Here is a 27,861-nt window from a genome sequence, read left to right as displayed (position 1 = left end):
AATTTCAGGCTTACCAGAGTCCTTATCTGAGACCTTCGGTGGCAACACGACCAATTGCCTCTTCTTCTGGATCATTGTTTGGCATATCAAGTTTACATAAGACCTCTCTAAACAGGTAGGTTGTGTGCTTCTGTAAGCTAAGTACAAGCTGGTTTTGCAAACCATATGAGAAATTTATGATCCCCAGCTCTGATTCAAAGGCTGAGGCATTGGCTGCTTTTGCTTTGTTAATATCCAAACTTGGGAAAAAACTCAGATAAAGAGCCTCCTGAGATAATGAGATTTTTAAAATCTTGAATTTTTACAGAAATAAAATTTGTATGCTCTTTTCATCTTTTTCATTTCTTGGTCTTCAGGATGCACTTGGATCACACATTTCACTTTGTCTCTGTAACATTATTAGAAAAATTATTTATTTCTTAATGAAAAATAAAGATCTTACTCAATGACTAGACCTCAAGAGCTGTGTTTCACAAAAGATCAAATATTATGAAATTCAGAGTATGAAAAGGAATAGCTTGCACTACTGTGCTCACAGTGAATGCATAGGCTTAGTAATCCTGTCTCTTTCGTTTAATATTTGGAGCACACAACTTTTCTCCTGCCTTCCTTTCACCTCTATAAGTGGGCTGCTGGCTGGTGACACTCTCAGTGACCTGGCCTAAAAATTCTGTGTGCCAAACTCATGCCCACGACAGCACTGGAAGGAGGCAGTTTCTTATCCAGTCCATACCAAAATTTTCCACCAGTTAGCTGCATCAACTGATACACTGTTACTCTAGCTCAAGATCAGACAAAATGGTTGTTTTTCCTTTTTTACATTTAAACTGGCCATTAGAAATATTCCTTTCTTCCAGACTCTGATTATTTATATGTTTGATGTTCTGGATCAGATAAATTATGCAAAAGGACCAAGAAATTTCAGAAAAGTTGTGAAACAAACCACATTTTTTTGGCTCCTATTCACTATCATACTTGGCAACAAATACATAAACTACTATCTAACATTTAGTTCAGAAAATAAGTATAACTTATTTACATATTGACACAGCTTTGTAATAAAGTTCAGCAGAACCTACAGCTGCAAGATATTTCAAGGGGTTTGGATATTTACCAAAAAAGAAAAGAAGGCTGCAAAAATTTCTCTTTTTAACATTTTTATGGTTTATATTCTGTAATTGAATAATTAAATCATATTTCATACATGCAAGTAATGTAGTTGTTCCAATAGTTCTTTCCAAGTGCATGCTGTTTCTTCACAGAAAGCAGATGTTATAAACACACTTTCTTCACAAGAAATCACTGACTTTGAAGAGAAATATCAGCTCATCCCTAAAACCAAACCCAGCTAGGCTTACATCATTCTCTCTGTGATTCTCTCTCACACTCAGATGTGCACTTATTGTTTGACTTTAGTGTCAGTCTGGCCCATTAGTATAGAAAATGGTGTATCAGTAACATACAGAACCATCCAACAAATTATCATATATTTCAGTACAGAGAACAGTTAGTAATTTCAAGTTCTACATTGCCAAGTATACAGTTACAGCAGGTTACTTCCTATAAAAGAAGTGATCTCTCCGGTTAATGAAGTAGTTTCCCTTATTAAAAAGGAGTTTACAAATCAACCTACAGATTCAATTTTAAATCAAAATGACAGTTTAATACTCACTTTGCAAAGACAAGGTTCTGTGCATGGATCTTCATTAATGCTACCAATCAGGCTGCAGTTGCAACGCAGGCAGTTTGGATAGCCCCGATACCCAAATGCACAACGATCACATTTTTCTCCTGTGTAACCTTCTCTGCATTGACACTGACCTGGCCAAGTCCCTTGGAAAGCAAAAGCAGAGAAACAAATAAATAAGAGCTGGCAGTAGGCTGGATTGAAGATGTCTCAGAGAGTGCAAGTAATTCAGCATTCCGTTTTTATTACACTCCATGTTATATTCCACACAGATACCTGGCATAATGTCAGTCTTGCCATCTATTTCTCATGTTTAGAGTGCCACATGCACAGAAACTGCAGCAAAATGGATTTCATGACAGCTGTAACAGCATTCATAAACAGTGTTAGATCTTAATCCTTCCTGTTGTTTTATCTAGTCAGAGCCCACCATCCCCACACAAGAACACATTCAGGCACCTGACATACCTTGAAATCCTATAAGTAGGTATGTTGTGCCTCACCTCTCCTTCCTATATATTTGCCATTGTTCTGAAGTGGTACCTAACCGGTAGCCATTCACAAGTAGACAGTGCTCCCACAATGTCCAGAAATATAGCCAGATTTGAAGTTTAGAGAAAAGGTGCTTCTCGCTGTCTTACCACGCTGTGAGTCAGAATGCTGCTCGTCTTTAACACAGGCAGAACTCAGTGAGCCAAACGGGTCGCAGCCACAGGGATAGCAGGGGTGATCCTCATAGGGAGAAACCTACAAAGCAAATGTTCTCTGTCAAATTCTCAAATTATTAACTGCAAAAAGTAAAGTTGCATCTGTTTCTTGCCTGGGATCACCAGAACTAATACGAATGAAGACTGGAAAAGCTAATATGCAGTAATAGATCAAGGGACTATTTTAATTTTAGCAAACAGAGGATCAGGGGATTGCAGGAATACAAAGACAATTTGGTCTTCAATAGCACAGACAAAGGTATAGTAACTGCTAATAGATGGAAGCTGAAGATCAACACACTCAGCTTAAATAGAAATTTTTGTAATGTAACACCAATTAACCACTGTGACGGTTTGCCAAAAATTGTGGAAATGTCTAAGACAAGACTGGATGTTTTTTGCAAAGATACTCTGGTTCAAAGAGGAAGGAAATAAAAGAAATCCTTGGCTCTACGTTCAAAAACAGGACAAATTATCGACTCAGGAAGATTCATTCTTATCTTTACGATCTATATATCTTTGAAATATAAGACAATGCAATTCATATGGCAAGGATTTTTATTTTTCTTTCAGGGAAAATTTTCCTTTGAGGTGCTTCAGATGTAAAGCAAATCACTAATGACCTCTAGATACACATTTATTGGCTACAAGTGGATTGAAGACTTCTCTTCAATGCTTCTTACATCAAGTGAATCATACAACCTCTAATGCTGGTTTACTTCTTTGGCTGAGCTGTACCTGCTGTCTAACTGTACTCCTACAGACTCATCTTGCTCTTTGCACCAATTTATGCTGGATTTCTAAAGCATGGGTTTTCCAAAATATGTATGAGCGTGCCAAAGCAAGACCTTCAGCATGTCTCATTATACAGAGGACAGGAAGTTCGTATGTTTCACTCTGTTAGTCACATCTTAACAAATGTCTTTTGTGGATTTTAGGTCATGTTTCCAAAGGCTGCCACTTGCTAAGTAACTGGAAAGTACACAGGCTCAGAAAACACATGCTCTTCAACAATCATGTAAAGAAGAAAAATATTTGTTGCAACATCTCATGAGACAAAGAGTCTGATCTTAGAATCATGTAATGGTCCTTTTTAACACTGGTTGAAATGGGCTGATGGTAAACACTTTTGGCATTATTGAAGACACTGAAATTTCAACACTGGCACTTTTTAGAGCTTTATGTGCAGGAGAAATGGGTTTCATATCAGAATATCTGCATTTCCACACTAGCAATCCAAGTTTCATCTTCACTTATTCTTTTTTTCTCCAGCAGCTTGACCTGCCCTCCCACGCAACTGGACAAGCATTTTGTTTTTCTCTGAAAGTTTTGGTGGTATGTCATCTATAAAAAACCCTCTATAGTTTTTAAACTAACTGTTCTGCAGCTGATACACACACACATATATATATGTATCTAAAAATTACAAGGAGCTGAAATACACATCATATCTTGTAATTCACCAAAACATTAAAATAGTATTTTCCAAATCTTACTTTCTGTGGTCTAAAAAATCCATCATCACACATTTCACAGTTGATCCCAGTAGTATGTTGAGTGCAGTTTAAACAAACACCACCTCCTGAATACTGGCCATGAATATCCATGCTCCTTTTCTGATCTGCAATACTTTGATTGTAGTAACAATCTTCTGCTTTGTTATGACAGTTGCACTCTAAGAAGAATGAAAAATAAATCTTTTTTTTAATGTACATTGCATAACAGTTCCTATAATACTGACATTTTTCAAAATGGAAAATGTAAGTAGAAGAGCATATCAATTCATCTCAAATGTGCTTTTTTATCTTTAACCATGCTATGTGCTTCAACAGTCTTGATACACTGTATTTCTTAGCAGGTAAGCACATTTCAAAACCACTGTCACCACTTTAAAATAGCACTGTTTTTAACAGTATTCTCCAGATCCCACTGAGACAATCCTGTCAGGACTGGTGTCAACAGTGATGTGTACTATTACCAATAGCTTCTGTCCTCTGCATTACAGAAAAAAAATCTGCATAATTCTTCTTTTATTCGTATTATAGACAGAAGTCTGAGCAGTCAACACAAGCATAAATTTCATTTAGCTTAGAGGATACTTTGGTGCAAACAGTCAAACACCAGCTTTCTGAAGAGAGACATTAAGACTTGTATAAAGACTTCAGCTAAAACCACTACTTTTCCATTCACAACTGTAAATTTTATCTAATAGTTTTTTAATTGTCTGCAGCTTATGATAAGCATTAGCAATGTGAAGAGCAAAAATGCACTAACTGGCTGCAGCAACACATTCAGCTGTACTAGCACAGCTCAAATCAATCTGTCAGACAATCTGAAATGTAATTGGCCAATAAGCATTTTCTTTCAAAACTTTTGTTATCAGAACAAAGCTGTTTATCTGACAAAATTTATGATCAACTTAAGAAATTTGCATTTTAAGTAGCTAACAAAGTGATCGATGCAAATCTGCTAGTTTTTTACAAGAGGATAACAAATCTCCAACTATCTTTGAAAAAGACATTCTGAAAGCTTTAGCACATGACAACTCCACCAGCCTGGGAGTCACACTGGATAGAATATCTAAAAACATCTTAACAGTTATTAGAAATAGGTCCTCTGCCTTTAAACAATCCCATGAAGACAGTTAATAGTTTGAGGATATTCCTTGGGAATTAGTACAGATGTATATGAAAAGCAACCTCAAACAATACGATAAGCCTTTATGAAACTATCTGAACCTTTGTGCACACTTACTCTCACATTTGTTCCCAGCAGAAATGGTTCCTGGTCTCCACGGTTTTTGGTGGTAGCCCGGACAGCACTCGTTACAGCTCTCTCCACATGTGTTGTGTTCGCATTGGCACTGCAATTTCTAAGAATTCAAGATTGCTTTCTTGAAGTATTTTTAAATGGATAATTTAATCAATGTTGCCCAAAGTCTGCCTGATATCAGACTTACTCCAAAAAATGTCAAAACCCACAAATACCCCACAATTAGCATTAGAAGGTTCAACCACGCTATATCAACTATTGGGGAATAGCTTTTCTAAAACAGTAGGGACAAATCCCTTGTGTTGCAAGAGTCTATTTCTTCTTGTATTCCTTGAATTGTTTCAATTTAATGCCAAACAAATAGAGTTTACTTCAAGAAAGTTACGTTAGCAGAGACCCAGATATGCTTACACAGAAAAGGAAGAAAATTACAGCAAACGATTTTTGTGCACCTTATCTTAAAAGACCTCCTTTAGTCTCCTCCTCCTTTTTCTCCTTAGGCAAAGTACCTTTTTTTTTTTTTTAACTGGAAATGTTGTTGTGAAAATAAATCAATGAGATTAAAGAATACCTTTGTGATTTCATCCAGAGGGCAGCTTCGAGCATGGCCATAACAAATACACATGCCACCAACAGAGATGTCCTTTATTGAATAGTAGTACTACAAAAAATAATATCAAAAAAGGATGAATAAAAGACATTTACATGTATTTAGATCTTCCCCCTACTCTGAAAAATAAAATACTAGCCTTCAACTGTGACTTGAAAAATGCCAAGAATATAAAGAGGCTTTGAATTTTTGCCACTTGGGGAATCCTTCCATTTTGTGACTCTTTTTTTTCCTCCCACACTTTTCCTCATTAGTACAAAACAATAATTTTTAACTTTAATTAAGTATGCACAATTTTTCAGCTTAAGGAAAGACCACCAAATGTTACCTCAGCCAAAATTTACTTGTAAAAAAAAAATCCTTTTTTCAACCTGTAAGAAGCCATGAAACATAACAAATTGCTATATTTTAATTTCAATCTGAGGAGCAAGGGTATGTTTTCTTAAAACAGGAACTCTGCCCTCCCTTAAAACCAGTTTGTGCACTTTCTTCCAGACCTGTTCTTTGCTACTAGCGTGTAGGCAATGTATTATTCTATCCAAATTCCTAGCTTAAAACTTGGTGATGCAGCAGAGTACAATCCATTAGTATTGCCAGGTGGTGAGCAAAAGCCACACACATAAGGAAAGGATTTAATTTTCAAGGCAGGGAAGAGGCAGGAAATGACCATCTGGGTTCAGTTACAGCTGCGTATCAACACGGTTGGCCTGTCTGTATCCTGGCAAGTATGCACTACAGGGGAACGAAAAAGAAACACTTTCTGAGGATACTTCTAAGGAACGAGTTCAAGACTCTCAGACCTAACGACCCTGTAGTCATCTGGTGCATGAGGAGGAGGTGGCCGTGGGTGGTCAGACATGCTGACTCCTGGACTGTTGTTTCTTTGAAGGATCTTGGAGCTGGAGCAAACTAACCTCTTTGATTTCATACTTAATTTTTTATGTTTTTAAATTTTTTATTATAATCAGTATTTTTTTAATGTCATGGGCTTGAATTACAAAAAACATTCTGTGAATTATCATGAAGAGTAAGTCCTTAACTATGGAGAAGGAGGTCCAGACTCAGAAAAGTAGGACAAAAGCAGAGCTGTATTTCTCACTGCATTCTCTGCTTCATTTCCATCTTGTTTTCTTAGGACTCACAGTGCATGGCTCCCAGCAGCTGTGTGCAGCTTGAAGCTGAAGGAGAGTGCAATGCTAATCGAATGCTACAGGCAGAACTAAATAAATAACATAGAGAAGTAAAGGTGCTGTTGAACACTTAGAAAAGTTCTGTATGAGCCCTTTTACAAGGCTATGTACAAGAAATTAAAACAATTGGTATCAATGACTGGATGTGAAGTCTTCGAAAAAAATAAAAACACAATCCGGTGAGCTGGAAGTGACTACCTTGCTTGTAGTTGGTTGCGCAGTGAGACAAAGTGAGACATCAGGATTCGGGAACTCTGCCCAATAAAAGCCACGTCTTGTTACGATGAAGATGTGTAGTATTTCATGCAAAACTGTACTAAGTAGTGCTAGGTAGGGTAGTACTAAGCCCCAGATTGCACAACTGTGTATGTTACAAAAGCAATAGGAACGCCCATCTTCAACACCCTTGTTTCCCAGGTGTATGTTTGCATACTTCCATGTTGAGCCTTTCTTTTTGAGGTATATTTCTTGATATTACAATACTATCAACAGACCTAAATGTCAACTAGCCTGCCCCATGGGAACATCTCACCTGCTTAGGTTGTGCATTAACCATTCCCCTATGGTCAGCAAGGCACAGCTAGAGCAGCAGTCCAATACTCTGTGCTTGCATTCTCCACGCTATAAATTCCCATGTGGGGCAGACAGAACAAGTAGAATATCCAGATTTTACGCTTTAGAAATGCTGCAGCTGAATGGGCATGTCCATGACCAAGGTAAGAGTGGGGCAGCCCTAAAAACACCCAAACTCTGGACCAAATCAAAGCTCCTTTCTCTCTTCTGTACCCAGCTATCCAGCCTGGCCTCACAGAAGCAGTGTCAATGCACAAGGATTTCCTGTATCAGAGAAGCCACCAACTGCAGGAGCTCTGTTCCTGCACAAGGAGTTGCCTGAGGATGTTCAAGGCAAATAGTTACAAGGGAGGGAAAGAGTACACATTTCTTGTATTCTTCTGTCCTCATCAGAAAGCCTGCCTTCATGGAAAAAATTGAAGCCACTGATCTCCTAACCTATGAGTCTCAGGCAAATCAAGAGAGGGTCAAAATAGCAAAATACAAAGCAAATGCTGCAGAAAAGTTAGTCACAGTAGGTACTGTTATTAAGGGCTCCAACACTGAATTTCTGCAAGAGCTTGAAGAAGGCAGCCTAAGTGCTTGGTAACTCAGTTTCCCCAGTTTTAATATCAAGTGTGTAAAGATCAGTTAATACTCTCCAGAATTCTATCCGAGTGTCTTGCATTATTATTAATTCATGTGCTTTAAAGCAATTTATTATAACAACCTTTAAAAAAATTAAGAAAACTCTCAGACGTCAAAATTCACAATGGCAAGGTTTTCAAATAATTATTTTTGAGTCAGAGCACCAGAAAAGGTACCGCAGTTGCATAAAGAGCAAGCTCAAGTGACATTTCTATCCCCCAAACCGTATGTTTTACTTTGCTGATTAAGCATCATAAACATTGTTCCTAGCATAAATCATTTTCACAAATAAAACAAAAAGCAAACAAGTAAAAAACAATTTCTAAAAAGTACTTTTTCAAAGTTGTTTCTGACAAGGTATTGTTAATAATATCAAAGGCAAGAATTGTTTAACAACCTATCAAAATAATTCTGTTTGTGAATGGCAAGGATCAAGTACTTCCTCCTCAAATAGATCAGAAAAGACTGCCATCAAATCATACTGAGTATCATTTATGAACAGTGAGCTTACCCTTCTGGTAACAATGGGGTCCAGTTCTTTAGGATCATTGTGGCTAAGAGTCATGAGATCGGCATTAAGGGTTCTAATACGCTGCAGTCGTAGGCGGATGTATCGTGCAGACGTAAACTCCAAAAGCTTTTGTGAAGGATCATCAGCACTAGGCCTACCGTTGATCAGTGACGTGTGAATCTAGAAAGAGCAACTGGCTTAATCATAAGCATAATTGCAATTCATTCACAACAACAGACATCTTAGTGTGAGAATTAAAAACATAGAACCTAAGCTTGTTTTCCAACAACTCAGGATGGTGAGATGTTAAACCACCCAGAATTCCTTTTTCTTCCCCATCCTTTACCTGCAGGTAGAATTCCTGACTCACACAGTTCTGAAACCACCACTCTCAGCTCATTATAGTCTCAGGTCTCCTGCTATCTTTTCTGGAGATAGCATAAAGAGAAAAGCAGTACCACAAGGTAGTTTTTAGCTTCCCTGACCTTTCTTTCTCTCCCTTATTGAGAGGATTATGCTGGTCATAAGCATAACATTGTCCATAACATTTCTCCTCTGCAATTTGTAAAGATCTTATTACAAAACATAATACGGCACACATGCCCAATCTAGGTCCATTAATCCCATGTCTTGCCAGGACAGGGCTGCCCAATCAGCAAGGAATATCCAGTGGTATGAGAGCACAGTCAGAAGCCACCACGCAGATGACAACTGAAAAGCATGCCACCACAAACCAACCCATCTGGCCTCCATCTTTCTCGCGCAATCCTAATCGGCCCCACCAAAACAGCTGTTGGTATCAGGCTGCACAACTTAGTCTGGCAACAGCCCCTTCCCTCTTTCCAAAGCAACTTGAGGACACACGAGGATTTAGTCTCATATCACCATGTAGTTCCTGCTCTGTTTAATGGAAGAAACTGAAAAATGAGATCTTACAGACCACAAATGTTAAATGGTTCACCTGGTGTCCACAACAAAGAAGTCATGCTTTGGGCTTGTCAGCTACGTTCTAGAGTGCATGACACATCCTCATCTATGAAGAGTAAATTTGTCTCATATACTACTCTACAGTACTGTCAAATCTTTCCTCTCAAAATATTTCTAAATATTAAAGATTTTTTCACTATCTTTTTTTTTTTTTTTCTGAGTATTATTTCTGCAGTGGAGCTAGGGGCTTCCTAGACAGTAACTGTGTTTTTTCAAAGACATCCAGAGACCAGTAATGGAGTTCACACTCCCAACATTATAATTTTGCCATTTATAGGCTATCACCATTTCTCCTAACTATTCTAATATACTGTGTCCAAAGAATTTCACTTTTCTGATAGCCCATTCAGAAACTAACCATCATCCATTTTCCAACTGCAGAATAACAGTGTTGAAGCCTAAAAAATTTTCCCAGGCCCAATCCTGCAAATTAACACCAACTTAGATAATACTCAGTTCTCATAGAAACACAGAGAATTCTTCTAGTCCATTTCCTACCCCAAAGTAGGTTTTACTAGACTTGATAGATATTTGACCAATCTGTTCTTGAAGACCACTGTGGTGGTGATTCTACAGTCCTCCAAGGCAATCTATTACAGCCCTTTCTGGCTTTATTGTTAGAAATACTCTTGATCTATAAGCCGTGTTTTCCTTGTTGCAGTTTCAGACCACTTTTTCTATCCTATCACAGACATGCAGAACAGATTATTCCTCCTCGTACCAACGTTTTATGCAACTGAAGACTGAACATGCCCACCTCATCTCAGTCTGTTCTCTGTAGGCAAACTGGTTGTGATATATTAATTCAAAAGTCATGTTTTCATCTGGGAATTATAAGACAGAATTGTTAGCCAGATATTCAAATATCACTGCACTGCTTCCACTGGAAAAAAAAAAAAACCAAACATATATACTCTATATAGAGGAGCTCAACTCTAGCATGGAGCATCCTGCTTTCATTTACCCTTAACTGCAGATGTAGAGTTTGCTGGGCTCAGTGTAATCCTTTGATTTCCACACCAGAGAGGAGGACTGAATCATGGCATCAGGAGTTCCAGCGTGTCGTGTTCCCATTTTATCACTTAAACTCCAGAAATGTAAAGATCCAAAAAGGCCTATTACAACCAAGTGGCCTTACCTCCTGTGTGACAAATGCCATCTCATTTTACATAACCTCTCCTGCCTAAATCTCAAATTCTCTGGTAATACATGTTCTCTCTGCTCATTAATAGTTCCTCCAAGTGATGAAACATGAAACATTATTCACATTTTAACTTGAAAGCTACCTACTGGCTTGACCACTAGAAATTCTGTAATAAGGCATTATAACTTCTGTAGAGACAAAAGAGGAATCTTCCCTAGCAGGAAAAGGAAGAAACAGTACAGATAGATATTAAGGCACTAAGGAAGAAAAGGAATCATTCTCCATGTACACTGCTATATCTGGCCAATATATTGCTTATATATGACTTAGATACGCTGAAATATATTTGCACTATATTTTCAACTTACTTGTCCTCCATAATTCAAGATCATTTCCAAACAACTGTAGTTTAAGCCTTGGAATTTATCATGAACCCTGACTTCATTACATTAATTTCTGGAAGCAGATCTTCAAGCAGTATAAATCAGGTAAACAATAGAACTTACAGTAGAGTAGCTATACCTCTTCAAACTTGTGAAAAATCTAGCAGCTAAGTGACATCCACTTTTAGACTTTTACCCTCCCAGTTCTTTCACACCAGAGCTCTACAGGCTGACTGCAGAACATTGGGATACTAACAAATTCTGGATACAAGGCAGGTGCTTGTAGAGATCAGCTGGTCTGCAGGACTTCCTATAGCCCCATATTTAAGTTCAATATGTTGGCCAGAACCCGTTCCAAAGCAGTAAATATAGGTATTTTCAAACAGGTGCCGAGATTGACTAGTACAGGTTGTGAGATACTCTGTGCAGGGAATATTCTTTTCTGTCTGCCTTTCCAGCTAAGAAGGAGCAGCCTGTCCCTTTGTGAATGACAGCTTTTATGTAGTACACAGCTATTTAATTTTGTAATTATTATGTTCTTATGTTACATTTTTATGTTACTGCACTCAAAAAAAAGAAGCTATATTCTGGATAGTATCACCCAATTAATTCTGTGTACATCAGGGAAAATAAATGAGAAAAAAATGTCACTAAACAGAATCTCTGGCATTCCTGTGTTTGGAGTTGTATAGCCAATCAGACATATATTACATGAGGCACTGCTCATACAGAGTCAACATAAGGGGTTTTCTGGTTAACTGTGTGGAGAGACAGGTTAAGTTTCTTTGTCTGCTCCATCTGATCTGTGAGGCATGTGTTTACATCGCTGCAAAAAACCACTTGATTAAAGTCAATGCGACTTGATGTTACTGAATTTCATTGGTTTTTTTCTTGCTGAAACATAGTTTTAACTTTATGTGAAGAAGTTTGACACACTTTAGCCCTTAGCTGCATACACTCCAGTATTTTTTTTAACCAGGAAATAAAAACATATTGGCTGCTATTAAGACGAGTTACTAACATTCTCCATGGGATAACACTGCATTTATTATCACACTCTTACATTATAGCACTCGCAATAGAATAACTGCTGGTTTTAATGTATCAGTTCATTATGTGGCTGCCTCTACGTAATAAATTACACAAGTACCATGAATAGAGTTTGTTAAAAGAAAGAACAATCAACAGTGAGGCTGCACAACTCGTAGCTCTTTTAATTATTCTACATCCCTGAAACAATGCCAAGGCTTGTTTAGGAGTTCCAGCTGTGCTGAGCACTTCAACAATGTTTGTAGCTTTATCTCACACAACCAGGTGTTCCAAACACAGGGTTCTTCTTTATTAAATGAAAAACCTGGCAAAACATAGAGCCTCTGTTGTAGTCTTTCAGGATAAAGCAACTAATAATTCACAGCTAATAGCTACCATCAAATTATGTGGAGAGAGAGAACAAAGACTTTAGTAGCAGGAATGCATAGAGCCAAGGACACGTTTCATCCCAACATTTAAAAGTTTGCTATACTGGTACATGATGTAAAGATAGTATCATTAAAGAAGAATAACAGATCATCTGGTAGTGCTGAGGGTGATGAACTCTAACTGTAATCCAAATGTTCTCAAATTGCTATCAGTCTATGTCCTTACCCACAAACCGCAAGTGCAGAAACAAACATACCTCTCCATGCTCCAGGGGAACTAGTCTGGAATAATAGGAGGTGCAGATAACTTCATCATCTCTCTTGTAAGTTGGTGGCCCAATTCTTGGTGTAATATTATAGCGAGTTAAACATTCGGTATCGCTAATTGCATAGTACTGCCATGGTCTGAACTCTGTGCCATCTACAGAGCGTTCCAAAATCCAGTTTCCAGGTCGTGGAGCATTAGCAGCTTTGATGATGACATATGCAACTTGAAAGATCTAAAAAAAATGCAAGAAGAAAAATTAAACACTTAATTATGCTGTAAAAGACCACTAGAGGCCAACTGGGTACTAAACTTCAATTTTAAAAGCGGTATATTGTTTGCCTGGGGAGAGGGTAAAATTTTGTGCAGTGACTCTGGCTAAAATTTTTGCACAAACTCTGATAGAAGGCCAGTCTAACCTTTCACTACTAGAAATATGTATCATTTTTGTCAAAACTCTGAACATTGCAACAAAACATTTGTTTATGTGACTAACAAAAGACCAAATGTACTCAGTGCATTATTCTGTGTTAATGTAATAGCTGAAATCTATATCTACATGGTACATTTCAAGATGATTTGGGTATAACATTCTTTCTATAGGAAATGTGCTATTTATCTTTTCTGAACCACTGAGGGCTTCAAAGAAGTGGGTTGTATTTTTTTGCGAAACAGCTGCAGCCCAAACAACTCTGTTTCACATTTTAGCAGAGAGTTTAATCCTCTCAGTAACAGCATTTCTGATAAGCTTTTTACAGCCTATATTAAAAATCCCTGTGCATTCCATTTCATTCTTTGTTAAACTTATTTAAGCAGAAGACTATTTACAGACACTGCTGAAAACACAGATTAATAAGATGAATGTGGCAAATATAAGCATGATAACCTTATTTAAGAATAGTAGCTCTTTTAAGATGTACACTCTAAGATACACAGTTATCTTGACTATTTTTTTAACAATCCTGGGTCTCAAGTGAAATCCACATCCATACAACAACACTGTTCAGCACTTCTGTGAGTACGCAAGGCCGTAATTAAGCTTACATCACCTTTTAAATGACTTTGTCATGGCAGCTAGATAACCTGCACTGGCCCCCAACTAGCTACAGCATTAGACACTAACAGTAAAGTGCACTTACTGCAAAGCTACTCTGTTCTTCTTTACCTAATACCCACTACATCACTTCACTGAAAAAGGCTCTCTTTGCAAATTGATAAGACTTCCTAACAGGAGTTTATGTTCTACGTGCACTATAGTATCAAGCCACATTTAGATGAAAGAAAAATGCCGTGTTATTCAACCAGCTCAGAGGTCTGTATTCTCACATGAGCAGACTGCCTGATTGGTTGGTATAATCATCAGAATTCCTGTCTGCATGTGCGGTTTTAATTTGTTGAGCTCCAATTTGGCCACAATCAGTTCTTTCAGACATTTTCAATTCAATTTTTTTTGGTGCAATACAGATAAAAGCTAGAGCAAGAATAGCACTTGACACAAAAGCAGATTTTGATTTTGTCAAATGTGGAAATAAACACACTGAGATAAATAGTAATTGCATTGTGTGTGCAACTCAGGAAAGTACTTTTGAAACAAAACATTTTAAGTGAACAGAGATTTGCTTAGGAGATCTTGCAGACATGAAAACGAAAAAAAAATTGGTGATACTTCAAATTCTGACTAGATTTAATACCTTAAAAACGTCAAACTATCAGTTTTTATTAAAATCAGATGTAACTTAAAACATGATATACACTTGGTCTGATTTTCTTTTCAGGCACCCTAGTTTTATACTTTGAGACATAAAGCACATTCAAACAGAATATTTCCAGTTGTCTCAATAAATATGAAAATTTACATAAACTGAGCATTTCAGCAATGTAAACAAAAGAAGAAGCCAGCTCACTGTTTAGTCACAGACTTACAGTTGTAGAAAAAAAATTCTCTGGGATCTGTGAAACCTCTGTTGTTGAACACAATTTTAAAATTTGATCAAAGTAAATTGAATACCTGGGATTACAATCCAGCTTTCATGAAGAGAAAGGCCCCTTTTAAATACAACATCATGCCAACAAGCTCCAATTGAAAAAATGCTAAAACACATGCTTTTAAAGGAAAAAGAACAGAATTCAGGCAGAATCCAAGTCAAGCAACTGTATTCCCTAAATACAAACCTGGATTTCCGTGATGCAGTAGCTGAGTTACACACCTGTTTCACACTGTGTCATGTACAAGCAGAATCTAGGGTATCGTAATTTCAGTACCCCTAACCTGAAGACACTTGTATGTGACAAGAGTCACTTGTGTGAGTATTTTCTCCATCACAGAACTGCAGAAAACCATTAGAACTAGGGAAGTTTTATTGACTGAGCTTAGTAACTACTCTGTGTCTCCAAGTTCCTTTGAAGTCAATTATCTCTCTCAAATGCATAAAAGATGCAAAACTGGAACCCCAATTTTCTTCCAGTGTCATGGTAGAAATTTTTCCTCAAAAACTTTTAGAGATCTTTTATTTATTTATTTTTCCTCTCTGCTTGCTGTCATCAACTAAACTACTTCCCTACTTATTACACAGTCGGCTGAACAACAAATGATCTACTTTTGATTACATTGAGATTTTTCAAGACCCATTATAGTCTGCAGCTGATGTAGCTAGTTTTAAATCCAGTTCCAACTAGTTACAATGAGCCATCCTTCATCACAAACTAACTGCTGCCACTGCTGCAGAAATACAAGATTTTTAACTATGTAAGTTAAATTTATTTTAAATATCAAGTTTCTTGGTGAGGGTGGAATGAAAAGCTAGTAAGATAATCTTCACGGCAACTGTGCATATTTCCAATGCATAATTGAATAAATTAAATATTTTCGAATCATCATTTTTCCAGAAAAATAGCCATGTTTGATACTCAAGACATCAAGGGTTTGTTTTTTCCTGCATGCCTACAGTTTACCAACAGCTGAAATTTAGATATCTGACACTATGAAACCAAAGGAGTTCAAAAATGAGTGAATGGTTCTATAAACCTTTAAAGTATGCACAGTGTAGAAAACCATTGCCTTTTCTCCCAGATCCTCTCAAGTCTCTTCCATACACACATAGAAAAATACTTCATAGGTAAATCCATAGGATAATGAATATCAGCAACACCAGGAAAATTTGTCAGCCCTTGAAATAATACACATTAAATACAGAAATAAAAGGATTTTGTATAAATGCTCCTGCAGTCAAGAAGTCACGAGACAACCTATCAGTAGGAGTTACATCCTCAGGGATTATAAACCCAAGCAAGGGAATGAAGCTGGAGGAAGGAATTAAGTTGTTCCCAGTGTTTGCAGATGAAGATGTTTTAAGGAATGTCAGCAGATAGGGGTTTTGCAGACCTCACAGCCTCTGCAACTCAAAAATCGATCAGAACCAGGAACTCCATGTAACACAGGCTGATTTTCCACATCCTGAGAGCACTTCTTTACACATCTTTCTTTGTATAAGTTCTTCAGGTTTGAACATGACCAAAGGCAGTTTCTTACCACTTTCCATATCCATTCAGTGTCCACCAACCAGCCACGTGATAAACTTGAGGTGTGTGGCAAGAGCTAATGAATTGTGCACTTTAGTTTGACTGTATAGCTTTCCCAGAACTCATTTCCTTATTGAGCTACAAGGGTAAAAAGGACAAGCCAAAGCAAGTTAGTAATTCCCAAGCAGCCATAGATTAAAAGTGTCATTTTACAGGCATTTCAGTCTCAACTGTAAAGACCAGCCAAATAAACTTGTACTGAAGAACCTCTTCTTTGTAGCAGCAGTGCCAAGGTAACGAGGCACTTGTGCTTTATTTAGCCTTTCTGATGACCTTGTTTCCCTGAATGCAGATCCAGCAATGCCAAGTACATTATTCTTGAAACAGATTAATGAAAGAACTATTCTCCCAATTCTCCAGGAAATTTTGCATGTATTTTTTGCTCAAGACTGTAAACTCAGCCAGCAGGGGCCCCACAGCAGATGCTGGCCACAAGTCCCCATTTCCAAGGGGCACGGTCAGTGCTCTGCAATCCACACAGATACATGCCCTGGCAAGCACAGTTCTCCTAGTAGTCTTTTTGGATAAAAACTCTGTCTTTTCATATCTATGAGTATTTGAGCCCCAGGCTTCAACAGTGAAAAGTTAAAGAGAAAGGTGAGTCACAACACTCTTTTTTTTCCTAAATTTCAGAAAGGTTTAACCTAGTAAGAACAGAGGTACCAACAGCTACTTCAAATCTACACTCCAATTCAAATCTAAACTCTATCTGACCTTGAAAAAAGCTGAAAGGAAGATATGATTTTAAGACCTTGGGATCACTTTCAGTGTCCTATTGCATCCCTTACTGAAATCATACAGGCATAATGTGAACTGTACAATGCAGAAGACTGCAAAATGAATAAGCCTGGAGGAATGCAAGGCTCTTGGCAGACTGGGTCCTCCTGGTTTTATAAATTCAGCTAAATCTTTCCTTCAGGATGACTGCAGAAAGGGAATTGAAAGAACAGCTAAATGTGCTTTTTGAAATAGCATGACAAGTCCTGAGTTGAAAAATGTTTACTACAACTAACATTACTCCACATTTTAAGTGAAACTGCAAAATCCACTCTGTTCAGTGCTGCTAACACATATAAACCTGGTTACCAGAAAAGCCTCTTTTTCTCAGATTTCATTTTACTGTCCAAAACTCAAAAATTAATCTGTGCAAACTCTGAATAGAAGACTACGTGAAGGGATATTTTTCACAGAAATGTCTTTTTAAGGGATAAAGATGGCATTAGAGACTGTGAGGCCTAGCAATTGCTTGCAACATTTTGCTCTGAGGAGTCCATGATGTTAGAAGTCAAAAATAAACTAAAACCAGTAGAATTTCTAGTTTCCTGAATTATCTTTTCTCTAAGAATTTGATTCCTTGTGTGCGACCATTGTTTTGGAATAGAAGAAAAATTCATTTTACTCAAGAAGCGTATTGTAAGAATGTAGAGATGAGCACCCTTAATCTTGCATCATAAGTTTTACAAAGCCATGAAAGGCTTTTAAGGAAGCTTGTCATGTACAATAAATTAGCACTGGTCCAGTGAAGTCAAAAGAATAATATCTTTTTACATCAGCAAGGCATTTTTCCTTACAGAAATCTCTTCTTGCCTGTTGATTTCAAGATAAAAGCTCTGTAAAAATTGTATTATAATATTTACATTATTTTTTACTTTTCTAATAGCAGAAACTACAAATTACTCCAAGTGGTAATCCAGTACACACAAAATATTCACGAGCTACAACTTAATCAGAAGTATTTTCTCAACTCTCCAAGAACAATTAGTCTTGCTTTACAATTCAAGAACTTTGTTATACATTGTACCTTTCTGCTATGCCTAGTACAAAGGACCCTTAAATACCTTTAAAGTCTGAAGCATGGTAATAAAACTGAGGAAAATAGTCTTAATTTAATGGCAGATAAATATTTTACAGTTGGTCCAAGCACACTGCTAACATTTATAATATTCAGCATTTATCATAATTCATTATAATTTCACAAAGCAGCTGTCCAGAGGAGTCAAATTCAGGCAAAATGATGTTTTTATCTAGAATTCCTGCTGTGCATTCTGTTTCTATAGAATTGCCAGTGTAGGATGTGCAAGGTCATAAATCAAATTTTGGTATCTTCTACATCAATACTACACCTCATTGCTAAACTACTCTTTCCCTAGTTCTGGATCTTTGTCATACATTTAATGGAAGAGGCAGCGGGAAGTGGAAAAGAAAGACTATCATACATCTGGGTCCTGGAAAGACTGACAGGCACAACAGAATACATGTGCCTAGTTGTTATGATGCATGTGAGCTAAAAAAAAAAAAAAAATCATTACATACCCACTGGCTACCCTTACAAAATGCAATTTCAATACTGATTTTACTAGCCAGCCCTCTTAATAAGATTCCATCAAACTGCTCTTCAATCCATCTGATTTAGACTAAATAAACTAAGTGCAAGGCAGAATATCAGCTGAAAGAATATCCTCCGACTTTTGAGCCAAGAGATGAATACAGCCAAATACAGGACACAGATTGTATCCAGAACTTCACCTGGGGTAAATTGGAGTGGAGTCAGTTTTCACCAGCTAAAAGAATATTCCCCATATTTGCCAACCAAGGCTGTGTTCCAGTCCTCACCAACCCAACAGCTGGATTATATCTCTAAACTGTACATTGGTAACAATCCCAAGATACAATTCATTCCTCTTACTGCTAGAACTTCTGGTAATTACTCAAAAAACAAAAAAATGCCCAGATGATCATCTTCACATCACAAAAGATTATCAGGGAAAGTTAGAGGACATATTTACTTTAATACATTACTTGACATATTTAATGTACATAGCCTGAAATGTAATAAAAAGTACCTACACTGCAACACATATAGTTACAGGTACTGACTTTCAAGAATACTTTTAAAGGTCCTAGAAGAGTATTTTAACTCATTCTTAAGCAAATTCATGAAGTAAACAGTTACTAAAATCACTAAGGTCTTTCATACACTTTTCTTTTGTTACTATTTACTTGTGCTGACTCGCTTAAAGTAAGCACACCAAGTTGGCTCTAATAACTTATCGACTTCAAGCGATTTCCATTAATCCAATCCTTTCTCACAGAGCAGTAATTTACATTCAGTTTGCATAGCCCTAGATGCCTTCTCTCTCTCAAACTCTCGAAGGAGAACACAGAAGAAAGGCCCCTTGGGGGAAACTTTTCATATTAAATTAGTTAAACAGAGCGTGGGTCAGGAGAGGAAATATATGTATTTGGTGAAAGATTGACAACACTAAGGCTGGAGAATAAAAGATCTAGAGAGCAGCTCAGCTGGTCTGTTTCCAAAGCAAAAATATTCTTGGAGGATAAAAACTAAAGCATTCTCTCCTCCTTCATTTTTCCTTCCTGTTTGTCTATTTACAAACCAAACACAAAGCCAACTCCTCAAACAACAATGAAGTCCAATCAATCCAAACCTCCTGTCACTGACAAAAGATACCCTGTGATTATTTTCCTAACAGTTCTGCTTTCTAATTAAAGAGCAAACTAGACAGTCGTTTAACCTATGCTTCATTTTAAAACATCAAAGTTAAACCTTCTGGTTTAATCTTTAAAACAACTTTCAAGCAGCGTCTAGAGATCTTGGAAAAACTTGTTATCAACTGTACACCCTAAGTATGCATTTCTTAGTAACAAAGCTTCTTCCAGAGTTTGGAAGCAGCCTCATATTAATAATGGATTGTTGAGCTATGATTTTCAAACAGATAGGCCAATGCGTAGACCTGTTCAGAGCAAAACAACAACAAAAAGCCAAGAAAAGCACACTTTCTTCAGAAATTACTTTGTCCTTTCTTGGAGCAGGGTAGGAGACTTCTGATTCTTCCATGGCTAACAGACAAACAAATTAGCAAATGCTCTGTACGGTTTAGAAGCCGCCTGACTAACGATGATGAATCCCTCCAAGCTCTGCCATAAAGTGCCAAAACAGATAAATCATCTTCTGCCCAGAGAGTTTCAGCTTCCCCAGAGCCAAAAATCACTGTTGTAGTGATATAATCCCTAACTCTTCAAAACAACTGACAGCAAGTGTTCATAGAAGATGCAATAGAGAACATTTCTTATCAGTGCTCCTTCCAAAAAGATGGTGATCAGAATCAGTCAGAAGAGAAGCACAGAAAGAGGCAAATCAACTTTTCTTTCAGCGACACTAACTTGCCTCATTTTATGTGTGTTTTGCTTTCTAGTCCTGAAGGATATGCCTCAACTGAGAAAAGTCTGTGTTTCCAGGGTTCTGGAGATGCTGCAATTTAACTTTCTGACATTTTACACTTCAATCTGACCATTTCATTGCATTAACAGGTTTACACGTTTAATGAAAATACGCAAAAATACTGAGAAATTCAAACAGAAGAGTTTAACTTGAGATCTGCTGTGAGATAATTGATGCGAATACAATAATCCTCTAGTCACTTAGCTTTCTCCCCACCTATGGATCAAAAGAGTTCATATTTGGAAGTATATTGTGCTCTCGTTTTCTTATAGTAAATGTCAAATGTTGCTATCATGACCTACTCCAAATCAGTTACTCTTTTAATAAGAAACTGTGCAGTGATCAGGTGACAGGCTGTTAGTTATAGTTAATAAACAAAAACAGATGCATCCTCACATATAAAATCTGTACTTATGACAATACCCTGAAAACACTGTTTTCTGCTTGAAAATAAGTCTCTGATAACCCAGACTTCAAGTAACCTGCATGAAATTCAAGGTGGAGGAAAATATCAGGGGAAGGCTGGGGAAAAGACAGCAGGGTCAGGCAAAGAAAGGTTACCAAGATAGAAGGAATGCCTGTGTAAACACTCTCATCCACACATATACAACTGTTACTGTGCCATGAATGAAACACAGGTAGCCCGTGAGGTATTTGCTTACAAACATAGTCACTTCCGCTCCAGTCTGATACGAATGAAATCTCCAAGATGTTCTAGAACAATTGAAAACCACATCTGTTTAAAATCAAATTAGCTTTAACTTTCCATGTTTTAACTATGTGCTACTAAATGGCAAACCACTAAGCATCTCACCTTCTACACACAGAAGAACTGCCATTAATTGCATTGGCTTCTATCTTACATACAATAAACGACACTCACCTGCCTTAAATCCAAGGTGATGGTGACCCAGTGGTATTGCCTCCCATTCTGAATGCTGGGACTTTGCCACCAGTTATTGGTACCATCGATTGCACTGGAAATAGGGTGCTGCTCTGTTTTAAAGCAAAAAAAATTCAAAATCTCTTTAAAATATATCTCACTGCATTTTCTCTGACCCAGCACATTTATTTCACACTGAGCACAATTTCTTCTCGTCATAAAGTAAAAGCTGAAATCTGTCCCCAGACTAAAAAGGCTGTCATTGGACTCCACAGTGCTTAATGGTGATTTATGGTGCCCACACTTTCTGCCAGCCCTTTGCTCAAAGGTAGTTTCACTCATGTAGTAGAGAGACTAACAGTAGAAGGTATTTGACCCCAATGCACCCTGTATTCATAGCAAAAGGTCAAAAAGAATGACACAGACAATGAAACTAAACCAAAACCACATGACACTTGCCTTTGGGATTGGCACTGTGCTGGTCACAGACGCGGCACTGTGCGTTGCGCAGGGGCCGTCCCGGGACGTGCTCCACCAGTTTGCAGAACATCTCTGGTCCCTTCTCCCCACAGGTGGCATTGGTGGAGATGTGAGCATTGCTGGCCAGGTTCAAAATGGCAGGGAAGAGGCCTTGAAAGAAGTAACGATTATTAGCCACATTGTAAAGCAAGAAAAATACAGACATGGGTATGAGAAAAGTCTCCAAACATACAGGGTTTCATGACAAGCTTCTAGCCTAGTCAGAGATACACAAAAGTACAGCAAAACCAATTTATTTTGTGAAAAGGTTTTCATACCATATTGACACCAGCACACAATTGTCACAGCCCTGAGACACCGCAGCCCTGTCCATCCTTGCCCACTGCCTCGGGTTCCCCCTCCCTGCCCACAGCCCAGGACCCCATTTCAGCCCCCTGGGACCCACAGCCCCTGCCTCAGCAATGCAACAGGAGAAATGGTCTCCAGCTATAGCTACAACTTTGTTATTTCACTCCACCTTTGGGTGCTTTATTGCTGAGGAACACAAGAGCTAGTAAAATAACTCTTCCAGTTACTAAACCTTCTCTTCACATTGTAAATTGATCAAAACCAGGAGGACAACTGGCCCACTGCCAGAAGCCAGGAGGAACTGTACAGCGCACACCCGCTGGTGTGGAAAATGGCATTTAACCAGAGTTTTCCACGGCAGCCATGCTACCCTCAACAACATGCTCCGGGCGTTTTGGGGACTGCACGTTAAACCTTTGTTCCAGGCTTTTCTACAGCCTGTGTAAAGTCTAAGGGATGTTTTGCTTCCCACTCATTAACCTTCACACAAATACTTTACTGAACTTTCAAATGGTGTTGCTCTTGTGCACTAGAATAATGAAACAACAAACAAGGCATTTCCAGATTACTGCTACTGGACTGGGAATCCTTAGTATTTTCTAAGAGGAATTAAGTTTTACTTTGGCTTGATGGCTACAAATAAAATTTGAAGAATGTTGCATGTGACAGAAAGAAGTTAAGCACAGCTTCTCAGCAACGTTGTTATCAGTTTCCAGCCTTCCCTCCTGAGCTGCAAAGATTTTATTTCTTCAGCAGTTCATAGAATCACAGAATGTCCTGAGTTGGAAGGAACCACAAGGATCATCGAGTCCAGCTCCTGTCCCTGCATAGGACAACCCCACAGTTCACACCATGTGTCTGAGGGCCTTGTCCAGTCTCTTGAACACTGTCAGGCTTGGGGCTGTGACACCTCCCTGGGGAGCCTATTCCAGTGTCCACCACCCTCTGGGTGAAAAACCTTTTCCTAATGTCCAACCTGAACCTCCTCTGGCACAACTTCCTGCTATTTCCTTGGGTTACGGTATAACAGAGATACTCCATTTCTAACTCAGAAGCAACTCTGAAAAAGAGAAACCATTTTGCAAAAAAGAATCCTCTCTTTAGAGATTAAACACAATGGGCTGAAATAAAAGCTAGAGCCTTGGTATGGCATATTAACAGCGCTGCAACAAGGGTTGCTGTTGCAATAGCGAGGTATTAAAATCACATATCTGAAAGGGTTTTTAATATTTTTCTTCTATTATAATGAATTCTGAATATTAAAAAATCCAGTCTTTTTGTGAAAATATATGCCTTTTCCACTAGTAAAACTACATGAATTCTTTTACTTTATTAATCTATAACATAAATCATAAAAGAGTGTAATTTTAATACTTTGTTTTTCTTAGCTGTCCATCTCAATCAGGCAAAATTCAATATTCCTTTAAATTAAAGTGTCTTTCTCTGCCCAGTAATTGCATTACCCTGGAAAGCCTCAAGAAAAGTTTCAGTGCTATTTAAACCTTGACTTCAGCTATTGAAAATGTGGTTAAATCCTACACCTCTGTGCCACAGGATGAATAACAAACAGTGTGTTTTCAATTGTGCTGTACTCAAAACTTAACGGGAGGGAGATGGAGCTTTTTATTTTTCTGAATAATGACTTCATTTAAGTTAAATCCAGACTAGGTCAGATGCCTTGTTTTCATTATAACTAAATCTGATGCAGATGATGATGCTGAAGACATCCCACTGACCACTTCGGCGAGGCTCTTCTGCATTAACATGCTTTCTGCACAGCCTGCTCTCACCTTATGCAGTATGGATGGAGTATTGCTCCAGACCTAAAGTTGAAGGCAAAGCAGAAATGCTGCCCTCCATTTTCCTATTGGGTAAGAAAGCTCAATGGTTGAAGAGGATACCCTATTTTATATTACCTCCAGTGATATAAAACCTTCTGTAATCAGTATTCATTTCTGTTCTCATAGGTGTCTACCATCCAGTCTTCCAGAGCCATCCATTACTTCCCAGGTCATTCATTACCTTCACTCATGTTACACAGTAGCCCTACCATTTCTTTCCAGGGTCATTTGTTACAGTGACATAATTTGCCTACAGTAACCTCCAGGCAATGGACTTGTGCCAAAGGAATAGCAAAGCTCTGAAGGAAAAGAGCTGATGGCAAGCACTGTACTGGCCAAGCTGCATTCCAAAACCCCAAGCTCAAGTCACCACAGCATTCACCCTGGACTCAGTCCTTTTGTCCGCTCATCAGCAAGCATCTCACTGACTTCTAATAAATTCACTGATTGATAATGAAATGAATAACAGGTATGGTAACATTAAGGTCTCATGATGAGTTTTCTGGGTCCCATCAAGATGAGAAGAAAGAACATTTGAATCCAACTGAGTTGCACTGGAGTTTTGCCCCAGGATCCAAATAAAAACAAGAGCTTGTTAGCTTCATTCTGCAAGGTACTGCATCTCTTCCAGTCCTGCCTGACTACATTCACCTCTGATTCTCTTTAATGCAATCAAATTTTAAGGCAATCTGCAGAGGTGCAGCCACTGATTTCAGTGAAGACTGAGATTAGTGTAGGAGCCGTTTTAATAAGAAACACTAAGTATCTGTGATAAACAAAATAGAGGCAAATTTAATTAGTTGCATCTTTATAGAACATTGCTCTTCTTCAGTCATTCAGCATGTTCTTAAGCAAAATCTTTTCTTTAAAAAAGCTGAATACTCAAAATTATGTATTCAAGAGCTCTTAGACCCTTCTTTGATCAAAAAAACCCCAAACAAACAAACAAACAAAAAAGGCAAAAACAAACAAAAAAAAACACCCCACTCAAAACCAAACCAAACTAACAAACCACCACAATACACCAAGGAGAAAAATAAAATCATCTGGTAAATTACATTTTTATCTCTCTTAAGAAGAGGTAGGTATGATAACAATGAGCAACCACAGAATCATCACTTAAATGAGCCATTTACAAATAAATAGGTTACTGTCATCATATCCTGCTATAAAATCCAAGTGGCCATAACAGACATAAAACTCTGGCAGAAGATACCATGTATCATTAAACTGAACTTTTAGCAAAAGATATTTGCATTCTTAAAGACATTGATGTAACTTTTATAGTTTGCTATCTCAAGGCCAGCACAAATGATTGATTGAATTAGATTTATCACATGTATCTCCACTAGAAAGGAAGGCAAGCACTACAAAATCCTCACTGTTTCACTGCCGAACTGTCAGGGTCCATTATCACATTACGCTGTTGTAGCAAAGAGGCTTTGAATGAGTCTTGAGAGATCTCCCTGTGGATGGCAACAGATCCATATGGATCTGTAGAGAGTTCAGTGGTAGACTTCTCAGCTGGCAAATCTAGTTTGATTGACTATATTCCATCTGTTAAAATACCTTGCAGCCAACTTTGCACAAGAGTACTGGAAATTACTGTTCAGCATTTTGCAAAAGACTGTGGTGGTCCTGAGAAAAGCTAGAATTTTTAAATTAAACTAATCTTTTTCTAACTGCTGGCCAGCAGTTAGAAGTAGGTCTTTTCACAGGAAGGTAAACTCCTTGATTTTTTCCAGCTACTCAGCTGCCTATTTGCCCCAAACCAGAGATTCACACACTACCCAATACCAGAAAATGAATAGTGTACAGATGCTAATTTGACCTTGACAAAGAATAACAAGTGGTTCACTACAGCTCAGCACAAAAGCAGAGCACCATGTTTTCATTAGAGGTTCAAGCAAGTTGCTCTCATTTGTAAGGACTTGGTTTTTGCCAGATGCACAACTAAAACTCACTACAGGGAAACTGAAAGCCTGAGTGGGTACTGTCAGAATTGCATCATTCAGACATTTCCTACAGGGAAATCCCCAAGCTCAAAGAAAGCAGAGGGAATCAAATCCCTGGCAAGGTGGTCTGCAAACGGATATGGCAGAGTTTGCTCCATTCACACTTTACAACGTCTGATTCTTAAAGAAATTACAAGATGAAAGAATCCAAAGGTTAGATGGATTTGTTGTACGCATGGCATTAATATTTCACCAAAAGTCAGGCAGAAGACTTGTTCATGATGAAGCCAGTCGTAATGTATTTGAATGATGGCTGAAGAGGTGGCCAGCATGCAGTATGCCAGGGAAGACAAAGTTTTTAGGCAGATGAGGTAGTCAGCTTCTGTTTTATGTGCTTCAATATGCCTATTGACTCTAATCTTTCAGAATGAATGAGGACAGTTGGAACATGCAGCTTGTTGAGGCAGATCCAAAGCACTGACAGTTCACACGAAGTTGTCATGGACTGAGATACATCACTGCATAAGCAAAAGATGTCTGCAACCAGGAGAGCTATTCCTCTATCATGAAGGTTATGCCTGATCATATGGCTTACACTTCTTCAGGAATTATTCTACCTGACTCCAGGCTCTACAGAAGTTCTCACAAGCTCCTTGTTGGTAAAGATAAGTGCCACCATCTTCCCTGGAGACTCAGTTTAACTCTTTGTGGTTTTATATGGGGCTCTTTTATTAAGCTAATTGATTTTGTTATAGGTATAGCCTAACAAGCAACCCTGAAGTTTCCTCTAAGAAGAATTTTAAGCATCTGGGACATTTCTGGAGTTCTGGCAACTCCAACTGGATGCATATTTGGCGACTTAACTGTAACCAATGCACATCTGTTGGTACATTCTGGATACACCTGATTCACTGCACATGAGCAGCAACTCCATAGTATTTGCACAGTGCATCTGACACATCCTGGACTCGTTCAACCTTTCATCTAGCTCAGATAGCCTTCCCACATACAGAAGCATTGGTGCACTCTGAAGACATTACACTTATTCTACATGTGCAGACCACAGCACATATACATCACTAATGGAGACATGGAAACCACATGCAGGTGTGATCCTTCTGTTATTTATCAAAGGCTTTTTAGACATATCTTTTCCCTCGCTTATCTTTATGAAGTATTTTTTTAAAACTACTCTCATTTTAGCACCCCCAGCTACATTCTGTACCATGAGATCTGAATGAAGCCCTAATTCCATTCCCAATTAAGGATTTCTTTAACTCAGGAAATTAAGAGTCTTTCATAACTGTTTAGTTTCAGGTGGAGGAAAAGTGGATTTGTGCACTTCAGCAAAATCCATGCATTCTCTGTTTTTTACCATGTTTGCATGGATTCTCACAATGTTACTGGCGGGCAAGGTGAAACTGTCCTTCTCCACTTTTTACAGATGGCATGTGGAGAAAGGGGAACACTCCTCAGAATAACAATCTTCCTGGCAGAGGCATAGCTGATTAAATTAATTCCTTTTACAAACACAAGGATACATATGAGAGTACTGCTTTACATAGGTTTCGCTATGCCAGCAAGTATGTTCAATAAGCACAATAATGATGATAATAGTTTTTGGTATCCTGATCACCAGAGTGAGGACGGCAAAACTTCTT

General features: G+C 38.1%; 1 protein-coding gene across 1 annotated transcript in view; it reads right to left on the bottom strand.

The window, feature by feature from the left end:
* Positions 1-27,861, bottom strand: part of LAMA1 (laminin subunit alpha 1) — a 104,354-nt gene that overhangs the window by 60,765 nt on the left and 15,728 nt on the right. Inside the window, exons 2-10 of the mRNA XM_065627943.1 lie at positions 22,036-22,206; positions 21,577-21,689; positions 12,867-13,109; positions 8,678-8,857; positions 5,738-5,827; positions 5,149-5,266; positions 3,891-4,069; positions 2,329-2,434; positions 1,673-1,833 (exon numbers count right to left, since the gene is read on the bottom strand). Coding sequence (XP_065484015.1) covers positions 1,673-1,833; positions 2,329-2,434; positions 3,891-4,069; positions 5,149-5,266; positions 5,738-5,827; positions 8,678-8,857; positions 12,867-13,109; positions 21,577-21,689; positions 22,036-22,206 — 1,361 coding nt within the window. The remainder of the gene's footprint in view (positions 1-1,672; positions 1,834-2,328; positions 2,435-3,890; positions 4,070-5,148; positions 5,267-5,737; positions 5,828-8,677; positions 8,858-12,866; positions 13,110-21,576; positions 21,690-22,035; positions 22,207-27,861) is intronic.

The sequence above is a fragment of the Caloenas nicobarica genome, chromosome 2 (genome assembly GCF_036013445.1).
Source record: "Caloenas nicobarica isolate bCalNic1 chromosome 2, bCalNic1.hap1, whole genome shotgun sequence".
Taxonomy (NCBI): domain Eukaryota; kingdom Metazoa; phylum Chordata; class Aves; order Columbiformes; family Columbidae; genus Caloenas; species Caloenas nicobarica.
Note: the sequence above shows the minus strand (reverse complement) of the source record. Positions and strands in the feature narration are given on the sequence as shown.